General features: G+C 39.3%; 1 protein-coding gene across 1 annotated transcript; it reads right to left on the bottom strand.

The window, feature by feature from the left end:
• Window positions 1-3881: 3881 nt before the first annotated feature.
• Window positions 3882-14320, bottom strand: LOC123758465 (EEF1A lysine methyltransferase 2). The gene is made up of 5 exons (XM_045742918.2): window positions 14087-14320; window positions 12308-12491; window positions 11091-11195; window positions 7511-7736; window positions 3882-6824 (listed from the first exon to the last, which is right to left on the bottom strand). The coding sequence occupies exons 1-5, from the start codon at window positions 14137-14139 to the stop codon at window positions 6724-6726; spliced, it is 669 nt and encodes a 222-aa protein (XP_045598874.2). The 5' UTR covers window positions 14140-14320; the 3' UTR covers window positions 3882-6723.
• Window positions 14321-14965: the final 645 nt, after the last annotated feature.

Below are 14965 nucleotides of genomic sequence, written 5' to 3'. Positions count from 1 at the left end.
TGACATCATTAACCTTATTTTTAATTAGTAGTGTAATGCACATATAAACACTTGTAGATGAATTAGGTTAAACACCATTAGTTCTGGCTAGTAACTTGTTATGACAGTCTCGATCTTGGCTATGGGTAGCTTGACAAGTCTAGCACCTCCTTGTAGACTGTCCCAGTTTTCAAGGTCGTTCATTTTGCTTTCCTATTGTCCCTCAAGGGTTCACTTGTCTCTTGATAGAAGCTATGAAAAATCCAGTTTACCTGGAAAGGGTTTCAGGAGTTCTACTCTCTTAGCTCAGCCTGAGGCCAGGCTCAACTTGTGATAGCTTGATCCAACAGGCTGTTGCTTGGAGCGGCCCACAGGCTCACATATCCACTACAACCTGGTTAGTCCGGCACATCTTGCAAGAACTTGTCTAAGTGCCTCTTGAATACATCCACCTTTGTTCCGGCAATATTTCTAATGCTTGCTGGGAGGGTGTTGAACAGCAGTGGACCTCTAATGTTAAGACAATGATCTCTGCCTATGGCACCTCTACTCGCTGGTTCTATTCTGCATTTCCTTTCATATCTTTCATTAAAGTATGTTGTTATTCTACTGTGAAAATTTGAGACCTGGCCTTCCAGTATCTTCCATGCAGTATATTATTTGATACCTTTCTCATCTCATTTACAGCAAGTAACATTTTGGGAGCTTCGAGACGGTCCTAATAATTTAGACTGTTTAATTGTTTCTATGCGTGCCGTATAGGTTCTCTGTATTCATCTAATTCCAAAATTTCTCCTGCTATTAAGGGGAAAGTGAGTACAGAGCAATACTCAAGACAGTACTATTAAAATCACTGGTGCTATCCTATGTTATTAGCATTGTTGTGGGATCTCTGGATTTGAACATTCTCATAATCCATCCTATCATTTTCCTCGGTTATGTTTATTAAATGTCAAGTCGTCAGACATCACATAATTCCCAGATCTTTTACATGTTGCTTTCCTTCTATGATTGTGTCCTGTACCGTGTTTCATTTAACTTCCTCGTTTCCACCATACCTCAGTACCTGGAACTTGTAACCATTAAACATCATGTTATTTTCAGTTGCCCAATTGAAGACTTTATTAATAGCTGCCTGCAGTTTTTCAGTGTCTGCTACACAGGAAATTTTCATTCTGATTTTTGTATCATCAGCAAAGGATGACACAAAGCTGTGGCTAGTATTTATCTATATCCGAGATAAGAATAAGAAATAGTAGCGGTACAAGGACTCTACTCTGGGGTACAGAGCTTTTCACTGCACTTGGGTTTGATCTTATTTGATTGACCATCACTCTCTGCATTCTGTTTGAGAAAGTTAAAAATCCAATTGCCCCAATTTACCAGTTATTCCTCTTGATATCATTGTATGGGCTATCAATCCGTGATCACATTTATCGAATACCTTTGTAAAGTCTGTGTTATACACCATCTGCATTTTGCTTTTCTTCTAAGGCTTCTGTGATTTTGTCATAGTGGTTGAGTAACTGTGACATTGTTAAAAGATCAGGACCTTTCGCACTAGAGATGCTATACCAATGATGATACTTTTCAAGACGCTAGTGCTCTCTAGCTGTTGCACAGTGAAAGCCCCTTTCACTGTGCAACAGTGAAAGGTATTCCAGTGCTCTGGAATAAGTATTCCATTGCTCTGGAATAAGTATTCCATTGCTCTGGAATACTGTTGCACAGTGAAAGCTCCTTTCTAAACTGGAGAAATTGCTGACCTGGAGAGCGTGCAGAGATCCTTTACTGCTAGAATCCACTCGGTAAAACATCTGAACTATTGGGAATGAATAAAATGCCTAAATCTGCATTCTCCTGAGCACAGGTGGAAGTGATACATAATAATTTACACATGGAAAATAGTAGAGAGGCTGGTCCAAAACCTGCACACAGAAATAACACCACATGAGACTAGGAGGCATGGCAGGATGTGCAGAATACCCCTGTTAAAAAGCAGAGGTGCAATAGGTACCCCTGAGAGAGAACTCTATCAACATCAGAGGCCCGAGACTGTTCAACACGCTTCCACTACACATAAGGGACATAACTGGCCGACCCCTCACAGTGTTCAAGAGAGAACTTGATAAACACCTACAAAGGATACATGATCAACCAGGCAGTGAGTTGTATGTCAGGCTGCGAGCAGCCACGTTCAACAGCCTGGTTGACCAGTCCAGCAACCAGGAGGCCTGGTCGAGGACTGGGCCATAGGGACGTTGAGTCCAGAAATCATCGCAAAGTAGGACAGGATCTTTCTGCTCTAAATCCATGTTGTTTTGGCTTGTGAAGTTTATTATTTCCCAGAAAACTGGAAATTTGATTCATAATCACTTTCAAAAACTTGTATTATGTTTGATAGTGCAACTGATCTATAATTTAGCTTTACTACCTCCCTTGTGCAGAGGAGCTATATCTGCTGATTTAAGTGCTGCTGGTATCTCCCCTGTATCCAGGCTCTCTCTCCATATTACGCTAAGTGCTCGGACTACTGGTACTTTACATTTCTTTATGAATATTGAATTCCATGAGTCAGGACCAGGGGCTGAGTGCATGGGCATGTTGTCAATTTCTCTTTCAGTCTTCCAAGTTCGTGTTAATATCAGTTATAATATCTGCAGCTATCGTAAAGAAGCTGTCTGGATCTTCAACTTTCATGTTTATTGGGGGTGTTAAATATGGCCTCATATTGGCCTTTCAGAATTCCATTAATTTCTTTGTTGTCCTCTGTGTACACACCTTCGGTTGTAATTCAAGGTCCAATACTGGTGGAGGATTTTGATTTTGCATATGTGAAAAAATATTTTGGATTTTTCTTTATCTCTTGTATAGCTTTTTTGTTCCAATTTAATTTCCTCAGACTTGTATGATCACTTCAGCATCTGCTCTATTTTGTCGATTTCCCTCTTTAGATTTATTTTCCTTGTCTTGTGATAGTCGTATCTGCTAAAGCATTTCTGTGATTTTTTTCCTTCTCTTGTAGTCATCTGCGTTCTCTTTCTAGAGTGGTCCCCTTTCTACCCCTCCTCACAGGCACGTGCTTCAAGCAGACCTTGTAAGCTTCAGCTGTCAGTTGAGCTCCCTGTGTGGGAGTTTTGTCGCTTAGACCATCTCCCATTGAATGTTTTCAAGGTCTATATTTATTTTTTCCAGTCGATCCTCTTATTGTTGAAATTGAATTGATTGAATGACCTTTCTCGCTTGTTGGTTCTCTTGGACCTACTACCATTATTGAGGTTAGTTTGCACTTCAATGAGCTTATGGTCTGAGTATGTAGTATCTGAGATTGTAATATCTCTGATTAGTCCAGAGTACCTTTGTGTCTTTTGAGTGACATCCTTTGATGTCACTCGCTCAATGTCCCTTTGTTCTTGTTTTGGCATCTTGAGTAATATTGTAGTGATATTGTGCCTCTTGGATATATTGCAACACAGACGGTGCTACACAGTCTTCCCGGCTTGGTGCCTTCTTTTGATAATTACTTCATAAGCCTAAAGAGGTTCCTGTCCTCAATAGAATCTCAAGCCAAATATGAAAGCAAAATTATGTCAATATAGGAGGAAAAAAGGATAGCCATCCAAGTGTATGAAAATAGTTGCATCTACTACAGTACAGTAAGATACTGTCATATGTTGCATCTATATGCTAGCAAATTCATTAGAGAATATGTGTGATCCAAAACTGAGAAAATGTAAAAAAAAAAAGTATGAACATTTCAGGCCTCACTCGGTGGGATCTTAAGATGCCTATAAGGTTTATGGATGGTTACGTGTTGATGGGTTGGACCATAAGTTATGGTACTGTACTGGGGTTGAACGTAATGTTAATTGACAGCTCAAAAGGTAAGAGTGCCATACAAATTTTATTACTGGTTTATAATTTACTTACGTCATCACATGACGGCGTACACTGTTAGTCCCTGGTAACACTAATATAATTTACACACGTCTTATTTTCAAATAAAATATAGTACTGGGAATGTACTATGCATTTAAATCTACATTACTAATTTACTACATACTGTATTGTATACACTTTATTTGCTACACCAATTCATACTACAGTACAATATTGTTGTTTAATTTCGTGCCCTTTATGTAATTTTTAATACTGTCACTATTTTGTAACTATCAAATCCTGTGTCAGTCACATCCAACTTGCTCATATAAACAAGTTATTTGGCTTATGGCAAGTTGTACAGCTTCACACCCATCATCTCTACACAATATCTAAATTACCTGTAATATTACTATTTTTATAATTATAATTACTGTACAGTACTTAATAACAATATTAATATAGTAGTGAAAATGCAAAATAATATACAAAAGCTAATATGTAATTGATAAGTAGCAAATCGAACAATGTTCAGTTATTATATTTATTTACCTCAGACTTGCCTTCAGTCTGGTATTCACACACTTATTTGTGAAAAATACAGCACATGTTACTAGTGGTTGAGTCCACAGCATTACATACTGAGCACCCAACATCAAGGCTCACTGTCTTGTGCCAAAGGCCCAATTTATATTAATCTACATCAACAACTATATCTATGCAAGGTGTACTAAAGTTGTCATGTACTCAAATTACATAACAAAACATAATACAAATTCCTAAAATTTGACTGGACCAAATTCCAAAGTGCTAATTGGTGTAGCTTTTTCACTACTGTATATTGACTTATACAAGTCAATGCAATATCAAGTGTCCATATATTTTGGCTATGACTAGTAATGTACTGATTTCAGGTCACAGATATGGGTCCAAAGTCAAATTTTAGGAATTTGTATTATATGTTATGTAATTTGAGTACACAACAACTTTAGTACACCTTGCATAGACATTCATCTATAATACACAATAATAATAATGTACTTTGAATTCAGTTTCAAATCTTAAAGGTCAAGATTTTAATTGAAGGTCAGCTTTAAAAATACTGTATCCACTTGTGAACAGTTTTATGTCTCGTAAATTTGCAATCAATAATGATTTTTCCTTGTACAGTAGTTCACAGTTTTCCCAACTATCATAAACACATTAAAATGCTTGTAGTTAAAACTAATATAAATAACAATTGTAATAAAACCATTATTGAAGTGCCAATTGGAAAACATTAACTCTTATGTTGTGTACTGATTTTAACAACCCAATTATTTTAAATAGGATTCTCCTACTTTCTTATCTCATTTGTTGTGGTATAATTACAGTGGAACCTTGATACAATTAATCTTGTTTTGGTGAATCTCCAATTGCAACAAACACATGGTGGTAAAGTTGGCCATTATATGACAGGCTAGACATTAAAATTTTGCTCATTGAAATTAGCCCAGAGAGCATAGGAAGTACTCGCCTAGTTGTGCTTGCGGGGGTTGAGCTCTGGCTCTTTGGTCCCGCCTCTCAACCGTCAATCAACTGGTGTACAGATTCCTGAGCCTACTGGGCTCTATCATATCTACATTTGAAACTGTGTATGGAGTCAGCCTCCACCACATCACTGCCTAATGCATTCCATTTGTTAACTACTCTGACACTGAAAGAATTCTTTCTAACGTTCTCTGGCTCATCTGGGTACTAAGTTTCCACCTTTGTCCCCTTGTTCGTGTTCCACCCGTGCTAAATAGTTTGTCTTTGTCCACCTTGTTTAGGGTATGAATTGTAACTCTTAATATGGCACCAATCACATTTTTAATCATTTTTGTAGAAAGAAGCAAAATTGTAAGGAAGAATTGGAGCTTTGAGAAAGTCAATGAGAAAAATTAAAACCAAATGTTATGGTTCGCTTTCATATCTAGTTGCTGCAGATTTCATTCACTTAATTATGGCCCCTTCTTCCTTTGAAAATGAAGTTTTGAGGCTGGGGCAATGGAAAATTTACCCTGATTTACCTGAGGGCCACTAACCCTAGTGGCCTCGACGAGGACAGGAAATCGGCAGCTTGTCGAAGGTCCCCCATTTGCCTTGATGATCTTTTCCAGGTATATTTTGAAATTTAGCAGTTTTGGCATTTACGGCTTCGGCGGGTAGGCGGTTCCATAGATTAATAACCCTGTGGGTGAAAAAGCATCTGCTGTTCTCAGTCCAACATTGTGGCTTGTTGAGCTTGAACCCGTTACTCCAGGTTTGTGTTGCATCTGACCTGAAGAAATTGTCCAGATCAACATTCTTCAACTTGTTCAGTAAACTAGTCCATTAAATGAACTAGAAGCAGGTGAAGGCTCTCTACAGACAGGTTCTCATGGTAGATATCCAGCATATGGTGGAAATAAACATTTCACTCGGTGATATTAGCCCATAAAGTATGGGAAATTTTAAAAGCACTAACAGCAACTCTCATTATGGCTCCAATCACATTTTTAATGATAGTTTTAGGCAACAGTAGAAGAAAGAAACAGGTGAAGCAGTGTATTTTTCTTGTCTTAAAAATACGTCTCACAAATGCCTCCTGAAAACATCTCTAGTTGCAACGTATCCATTACTCCAAGGAATCAAGGATGGTCCCGTACAGTTCGCTGAATCAGGGTTGCACTGTAGTGTCTCGTCTTGCTTTCATGAAACACTCTCCTCTGTACAGTCTTGCATACTGTAGTCTTGTAACCAATTGTTGACAGCACCTGGTACAGCATTTTATAGTGTATTACCTGAACATTTCTTTGTGTTAAGGCAAAGTAACTAGTATCTACTAAATTATGGCTGGCACATTTACCTGGAGACCTTTGTGAAAACAATACAGCTTATCTGAGAACCAACTCTGCCTCCAAACATGAAGGTTGGAGTTGGGATAGTGTGCACTTCACTGAAGTCTGAAATATAAAAGAATTTTTTTGTATTAAAATTATATTAACATTAAAATGCTAAAAGCAGTGCTGCAGTATGTAGTTGTGATATACACACACACAACCATCCTGTAAACCATACACTCAGAAAAGCTTATAATGGATCCCCCCATTTTATGAATATTTCAAAGCTGTACCACTCAGTTGCCTCCTTAACCAAGACTGTGATGTTCTTGTAGTGGTTTATTATTTGTATCTAGGGTGCGGAGTTGTTCAAAGCCTGGCAGACTGGCAGTGTTCTGCGAGGGTTCGGTGCCAAGGTATATGTTAGCTACTGAAGGGCTATCCAGACAGTGGTGTCTGAATACATTCAGTGCTCTAGTTTTCTATTTATATTGCTTAAAACATTTGTGCAGATTTAATGACTCAACTGACACAAAAGAAATTATAATACACATCTTCCTCCTTAGCAACAATGGGTTCTTGTTTCCTGTAGAAAAATACTTCTTTTCTATGAGAATTTATTAGCTTTTAAAAATTGTCTTATATTTATAAGACAACTGAACTTCTTACAGCATAACTTATCTAACTTGAAAAAGCCTGTATGAGACATTTTTAAGTATAGTTTAGTCCATGCAACAGTCCCCAAAAACTAAGAGAATGAATACATAATAAATAACAAATATATTACAAAATATGGAATAGTTACTTACAGCCTTTGAAATGTCCTATCAGTTCCTCACTTGTCCAGTTGCAAGATGTTATGATAAAGAGCCCATTTTCCTTGGTAATGCTGTGAATGGCCTTGATGTAAGATAACCTTTTGTTCTGAGGCTCTTCAGGGCAAAGGGATATGGCATCATAGGTTCCCTTATCATGGCAGATATCATATATATTAGCGATCAGATTCTTTCCACCTTCACTCAGTAAGTCAACTGGCTTGAGAGAGGAAAAACAAATTAGTTACAACTTATCAACATAGTCTTTAATTATTAAATAACTATAAACATAATTCCTTTCATAGCTATACTCAAAGTGATCATTTACTCACATCCAAACTAATAAGAAGAAATACAACTCATTTAATGTCCTCCTCCATTTGTATTATCTAATTACACATGCACAGAAAAACAGTTGGCATAAATGTCTAAAAACTTAATTTGGAAAAACTGATAGAATTACTCAAGAGGCTGTGTGTGTCCTCGTGGTTTCCTCACCAGTTCACATGAATTCCTAATAAACATAAACAGGCTGGCATGACAGAGTAACCGGTGGTTCAAAGAAAAGTTTTTGAACATGTAATGAAATGCCATTCTGGCAGGTCCCCGATAAGTTCCCATTCCTGTACCGTTCCCTTGTTCTCCGTGTGGGTTTCGTATGGGCGGCTCCAGAGTGAGGGGCGCGGGCTAGCCAAAACCCTGAACGACCTGGGATGTTATCTTGTAACAGTCGGGCACGTGACAGTGTCTTTACCCTACATCAACAATTGTTTTCCTTGTTTACCTGGCTGTGCCTAGTTTCTTTAGAGCAGTTGTTTGTTTTGTTGCACCTATGCTTGTTTTGTCCTTGGCCTTGGTTCACTATTATGCCAAGGCTTCCCTCGCCTCACAAGGTGAACCAGTTGTGGTGGTGGCTCCCAGTGGGTGGTGGCTCCCAGTGGGTGGGGGGGCTCCCAGTGGGTGGGGGCTCCCAGTGGGTGGTGGCTCCCAGTGGGTGGTGGCTCCCAGTGGGTGGTAGCTCCCAGTGGGTGGGGGCTCCCAGTGGGTGGGGGCTCCCATGTGGGTGATGGAGGGGTCCAAGAGGTCTGTTGTGTTCAACCAAGACTTAGCAGTATCACAGCTATGGCAACCTCTCCAAAAATGCGCCTTCCATTATGTTTAATGTTTGATTTTCAATGTACGTATTTGGGTATACTTTACAGTCAATGACGCTAATGTTGACGAGTTACGGTCCTCAAAAGTTAATACTGTACAGATTTGGCTGGAAATTTTACAAAAATATATAATACATCCAGAGTCATCCTATTTTGTAATGGAAGAAAAATGTTTAGTTCCAATCAGGCATTCCAAAGGAATAAATTCTGTTCAAGACTGAGTACACAATATTCCCAAAAAATTCAAATTCAAAGTTTTTCTTATAAACCTACTGTAAATATGTACAGTACAGTATTTAAATTTGTGGAGGAGATCCCAAAATACAAAATATCTACCTTTGTGTTGCCTGGTGATATTTGCACTATCAAACAATGCAATTTTTATTAAAATTCATTAAATATTTGTTTTTAGGGATGTAACTGTGATACATCATCAAGACATTGTTGCTTTGATAAGATAAATTCATTAAAAGCTATATACAATATACTGACAGTTCCCCAATTATGAACGAGTTACGTTCTGAGACTGCGTTTGTAAAGCATTTGTTCGGAGCGCAGATGAGAATTTTCACAGCCTCAATGCTATGAGTGTGAGGTACATTCCCAGGCCACCAAAACTCGCCACAAAACCAATGTTTTTGGGACATATGATATAGAAAAAAAACATTATTTACCTTGAATGATGGAGTTATAGTGCTTGTCAAAGTGAGTTGTTTTTGAAGAGTGAAGTGGTACAATTGCCTGAGTTTACCTGTTCACCTGGAAGCCCCTAACACTAGTGGAAGCCGGCAGCTTGTCGAAGGTTTACCTCATTTATCTTGATGATCTTTTCCAGCTGTACTTTAACAGTTAGCAAAGTTTTAGGTTACATGAATAAATAAATGAAAATACATGTGCACTGTATTGGTGGTCCGCCATTTTGTAATTGGCCTGAGTAAACACCTCCCCACCCTCCTATCAACAGCCCAGGGCCCCCACCCCACCGATTGGTGGGAGTGTATCACACACACACACCCAGCCCCCCCCCCACACACACACACAAACACACCACCACCACCACCACCCATACAATACTGTACCACCATGTGGTTGCCGCTCTGACGCACTGCCACGAAATTCAAAGGAACGCTCCAGCGAGTTAGTACAATAATTTTATGCATGAAGGGTGTACATGGGGACCTGGGAGAACGTTCGTATGCATGAATGTTCATAAGGCGGGAACTCTGAATTCATGTGCAGGCGAGGAGTCACAATAACGTGGCTACAGTATGTTGACCAGACCACACACTAGAAGGTGAAGGGACGACGACGCTTCAGGTCCGTCCTGGACCATTCTCAAGTCGATCTCTGAATTAATTTTCAGTTTGTAGGTCTATTTATAAACAAACAAGATCTTTGATTAGGATATTATATTCTAAAACAAATGTTCCAGAATAAATATTCCTCAGCCTAGTATAGCCCACGTATGTACTATATTAGGCCTAGGAAGGATAGGTTTGGTTAGTTTAGTTTATCTTTGCAACATAAATAGAAAATCTTTTCCGGTCTGTCCAAATTTATTATGTCCGATTTCTACTTTTTAATTGCATTGAACGTCAGTAGAGTATATATACTATGGTCCTCATGGTCACCAGAAGCACTACCACAACAGGAGGATGGGCCGGCTGGCCGGCTGGCTGGCTGAGCTAATGAACCTTATCAACATATTTACATAGCATAATTATTTATGGCATGCAAATGATTGATAAATGTAAAAAGAGCAAAAATTTACTTGAATAATGTTTAATCAATATATTTGAAAGAAACCAGACTAGGCAGTGCAATACCGTAATAAAAAAATAAATTTTCAGTTTACAAATCTGCAATGTTTAACATGACTGGAACATTATTTTGCCTAGTTCTGGTATCAAAATGTTTGGCAATAAATGATCTTAAGTAAATAATAAAATAGATAAGTATTATCAGATGCACAAGTTATATCATCACAATACATACATAATGAATAGTTCATGAAGTGACTTGGGAATATTTTGGATCAATAAAGCAATAATTTTACCTCGAAACATCAAACTAATTGTTTCTCTCGATGCATTAATGTGTCACTAAAACATGAGTGTTAATTATTGACTTGAATTTACCCGAGGGCCACTATTTTCTAGTGGCATCAATGAGGACAGGAAACCAGCGGCTCATCAAAACTTCCCCCATTTACCCTGATGACTTTATCGAGCTTGATCTTGAATAGCAGCAGTGTTTGGCATTTAGCGCTAAGAAGTATAGTTACTATCAAGAAGTAACCAACTACAGCACTGTATCTCAGTGCAGTAACATCACTTTGTCTATACAGTTAAAGTTCTTACATAATCATTACTCCAGATCAAGTATAGTACATTCAAGAGCATCAGTACACTAACACTAACCTCATACTTGATGTCAAGTTTCTTCTCCAGAGCAATGGCCCGTGCAAGCTCGATGGCATTTTGAGAGTAGTCAATTCCCAAAAGGTTAGTAAAACCTTCAGCAGCCTGAAATAGAGGTTCTGTAAGCATTCCAAAATACAGAAAGACATAATAACAATACAGTACTGTAAATATTGTTTTTAAATACTGTCCCAAAATGTCTCCAATACAGTCAATCCTCAATATGTGCTAATTTGGTTTATATAGATTTGCAGCCATATTGTTTGGAATTTTGCACTAAAATTGTTATTGTGTGAATAGAGATTTACATGCACTATACACGAGTTAGTATGCTAGGCTTGTGCAACCAAGTTTTATTAGATGCAAGGAGTAAAATCCAGGTCCAACCCAGTTCAGATGATCAAGCCTCCCTCCTGAAGGGAAAGAAGTTTGGGCAAAAATGGAAGCTGGGGGAGAAAATATAGGAGGAAAGAGGGGAGAGAAAGAGAGAGTGAAGGAGAAAAATAGATAGGAAGATAAGTGGGGCAGGAGAGGGGATGGGGAAGATAAGCAAGAGAGAAGGCAGATATATAGAGGAAGGAAAAAGGGAAAAAGCAGATGAGAGGAGGGTAGGGGTGGCAATGGAGAAACACTGGAGGGTGGTGAGGTTAGGATACATAAAGAATAGGGGCAAGAGAGAGGAAGACGTAGCAGGGTATGAAATGCAGGCGAAGCAAGAAAGAGAGCCAGAGGGAGGGAAGGAGAGAGGAGAGGGGAAGGCCTATGAAGCTAACATTTTGGTAGGTGACATACTAAATTGTTCATCATGGGTTCATGCCATCCATATGTTTGCCGAGCACAGAGACCAACATATTTTCTGTTTCCCTTCTTTCAGCAGTTGAGTCTTCCCAGGTGGTGTGATATGGGGCAATATATCACAGTGATTGTTTAACATTTAACACTGATCCTTTGATAAGGGATTAATGTTAAACTGATGATTCATTACGATTAGGTGAATCAATCAGCTGTTCAATTCTGATTAATCATATGGGCATTTGAGGGTCAGTATAGTAGCTATATTGGTTCCTTATGCTATCGTAAGGCTTATGGTTACCTGCATATACTATTGCTATTGTCCCTGAGGTTGTTATACAATAACAACAATACCAGTACTTGTACAATACCAAGAACTGCATACTCTTTACATTTTAAAAATATATTATATAATATTTCCTTACCAAACATATAAGAAAAGCACCATTACCACAGCCCACATCAATGATAGAAGATTGTAGATTCACCATATCGGATTCCAGCATCCAATTTAATACTCGTTCGATGCTCTCTTCTCCAAACCAGATATCCCCAATGTTTCCATCACTTTTATAGTTTGATAATTCAGTGTCATATGTAGAATCCCAACTGAAATATAAATAACTGATTATTACTTGTAACATTAATACCATATTTGCCCAAATATAATACTATAATAATAATAATTCATTGTGTTGGGGGAACAGGCAGCCTGTGTATGTATATACAGTATGTCAGGCAAGTATTGAGGTTCCTTCCAAGGTCAAACTACTGACCTTCCCGAGGATGCAACCCCACAACAGTTGCCTAAATCTTGGTACCTATTTACTGCTATGTGAACAGCGGCATTAGGTGAAAGGAAATGTGCTGAACCATTTCTGTCCGTCAGGGAACAATGGTGGAACATTTGACAAACCGCCAGCTTCTTGTCCACATCAAGGCCACTAGAGAGATAGTGGCCTTAAGGTAAATTCAGGTAAGAGATTTTTATACCTAACCAATTCCATCCTATTAGTTGAAAAATACATTGTGGAACATACTGCATAGTGAAAGCTTAAGAAAGTAAAACTGTATTTTTCTTTATATATACAGTACTGTATATATATATATAGTACAAGAGTTCTTACATTCTTGTACAGCCACAAGCACGTGTAGCATTTCAGGCAGGTCCTTAATCCTATGTTCCCTAGAATACGGCCCGCCAAACTGTTTAACAACCAGGTACCCATTTTACTGTTGGGTGAACAGAGGCTACAGTTAAGGATTAATGCCAAGTAAATCCTCCCCGGCCAGGATACAAACCCAGGAGAAAGCGCTCGTGAAATGCCAGGCGAGTGTCTTACCACTACACCACGGGGACTGCATAAATGTGAAATAATAGACAAAATGACCTGTATACATATGTACTATATATTAATTAAATTTACCTGAAGGCCACTCACTCTAGTGGCTTCAATGAGGACAGGAAGCCGGCAGCTTCCTCTCCTTATCGTCCCACCATTTGTCCTGAACCCTAATATAAGTTTAATGACAAATTACCTTATTTCAACTCAACCCTTGTGTAAATTACATACCTTTCCTCATGTAGAGTAACTAGGCATGGCCTGGCCTGGCCTAGCCTAGCCTAGCCTAGCCTAACCTAAACCTAACCTAGCCTAGCCTAACCTAGCCTAACCTAACCTAGCCTAACCTAGCCTAACCTAGCCTAACCTAACCTAGCCTAACCTAACCTAGCCTAACCTAACCTAGCTTATGCAGGCGATGAGTCATAATAACGTGGCTAAAGTATGTTGACCAGACCACACATAAGAATGTGAATGGAAGACAACGTTTCGGTCTGTCCTGGACCATTCTCAAGTCGATTGTGACTAAACAATCTCAAGTCGATTTACAATCGACTTGAGAATGGTCCAGGACGGACCGAAACGTCCTCGTCCCTTCACATTCTAGTGTGTGGTCTGGTCATCTAACCTAGCTTAGCCTAGGCCAATAACCCGTCAACAGTGCCAGCACCGGGGCGACTCGTCCAGCTTAGGCCACAATCTACCAACTCAAAAAGTGCATATGTGTCAAGTTAGATATTTGGTTACTCAATTAAAACTTTCTTAACGGAAACAGATACATGTGAACAAATTATAATTGACATTAGTGGACTAATTGTGACAAATGTGCGAGTGTGTGGGAGAACGGGAAGGAGAACTGACTATTCTTTGGTGCCCAGCGGCGAGGACGGCAGCTCCTCCACCTGCTCACTCATCTTGCTGGTGTCAGCAGCTGCGTCAGCACCCTCAGCTGTCAGCACCCTCAGCTGTCAGCACCCACAGCTGTCAGCACCCACGGTGAGGGTGGTGGCTAGAGAGGACTGACGAGTGTCAGGTGCATCATGTCCGGCAGGTCTGACGGTCCACTAGTGTTGTGGTGCTGACGACCATTGACACACAATGGTATAGCTTAAGTAATAATTGTAATTAAGAAGCAATAAGATGCTTATCTTAACATACTAAGAAGGTTAGGTGAGGTCGGTGTTTTCTATGAAGCTTTTCAAGGTAAACTAAAATATTCACAATCAATTAGTATGTCACATATGCACTTATTAAATAAGCCAATATTGACTATAAGCGCGAGGAACGTGTCCTGACTTTCTAGCTTCCACCCATGTCCCCTCTTTCTCTTAATATTATGTGTGAACATTTCATCTATTTCCACTTTATCAGATGCCCTGAGTATATTATACGTTCCTATCATATCCTCCCCCCCCCCCTTTCTTCCTTCGTTTTCCTAGTGTCGTAAGGTTCAGTTCCTAAAGGCGCTCTTCATACCCCATCCCTCGTAACTCTCCCATCCCATCCCTCTGTGTGTGTGTACTCATCTAGTTGTGCTTGCGGGGGTTGAGCTCTGGCTCTTTGGTCCCGCCTCTCAACTGTCAATCAACTGGTAATTACCTAAGTGTAGTTACAGGATGAGAGCTACGCTCGTGGTGTCCCGTCTTCCCAACACTTTGTCATATAACGCTTTGAAACTACTGACTACTGGTGTACAGGTTTCTGAGCCTATTGGGCTCTATCATATCTACACTTGAAACT

This window comes from Procambarus clarkii, chromosome 11 (assembly GCF_040958095.1).
Source record: "Procambarus clarkii isolate CNS0578487 chromosome 11, FALCON_Pclarkii_2.0, whole genome shotgun sequence".
Lineage (NCBI taxonomy): Eukaryota > Metazoa > Arthropoda > Malacostraca > Decapoda > Cambaridae > Procambarus > Procambarus clarkii.
Note: the sequence above shows the minus strand (reverse complement) of the source record. Positions and strands in the feature narration are given on the sequence as shown.

Bases quoted from the DNA above. Each gene is read 5' to 3' on its own strand.
- LOC123758465 (XM_045742918.2), bottom strand. From the start codon at position 14,139: ATGAGTGAGCAGGTGGAGGAGCTGCCGTCCTCGCCGCTGGGCACCAAA. The intron at 12,492-14,086 runs GTCAGTTCTCCT...TTTATATTTCAG, and splicing joins CCGCTGGGCACCAAAGAATA to TTGGGATTCTACATATGACA. The intron at 6,825-7,510 runs GTAAGTAACTAT...TTTATATTTCAG, and splicing joins GATAGGACATTTCAAAGGCT to ACTTCAGTGAAGTGCACACT.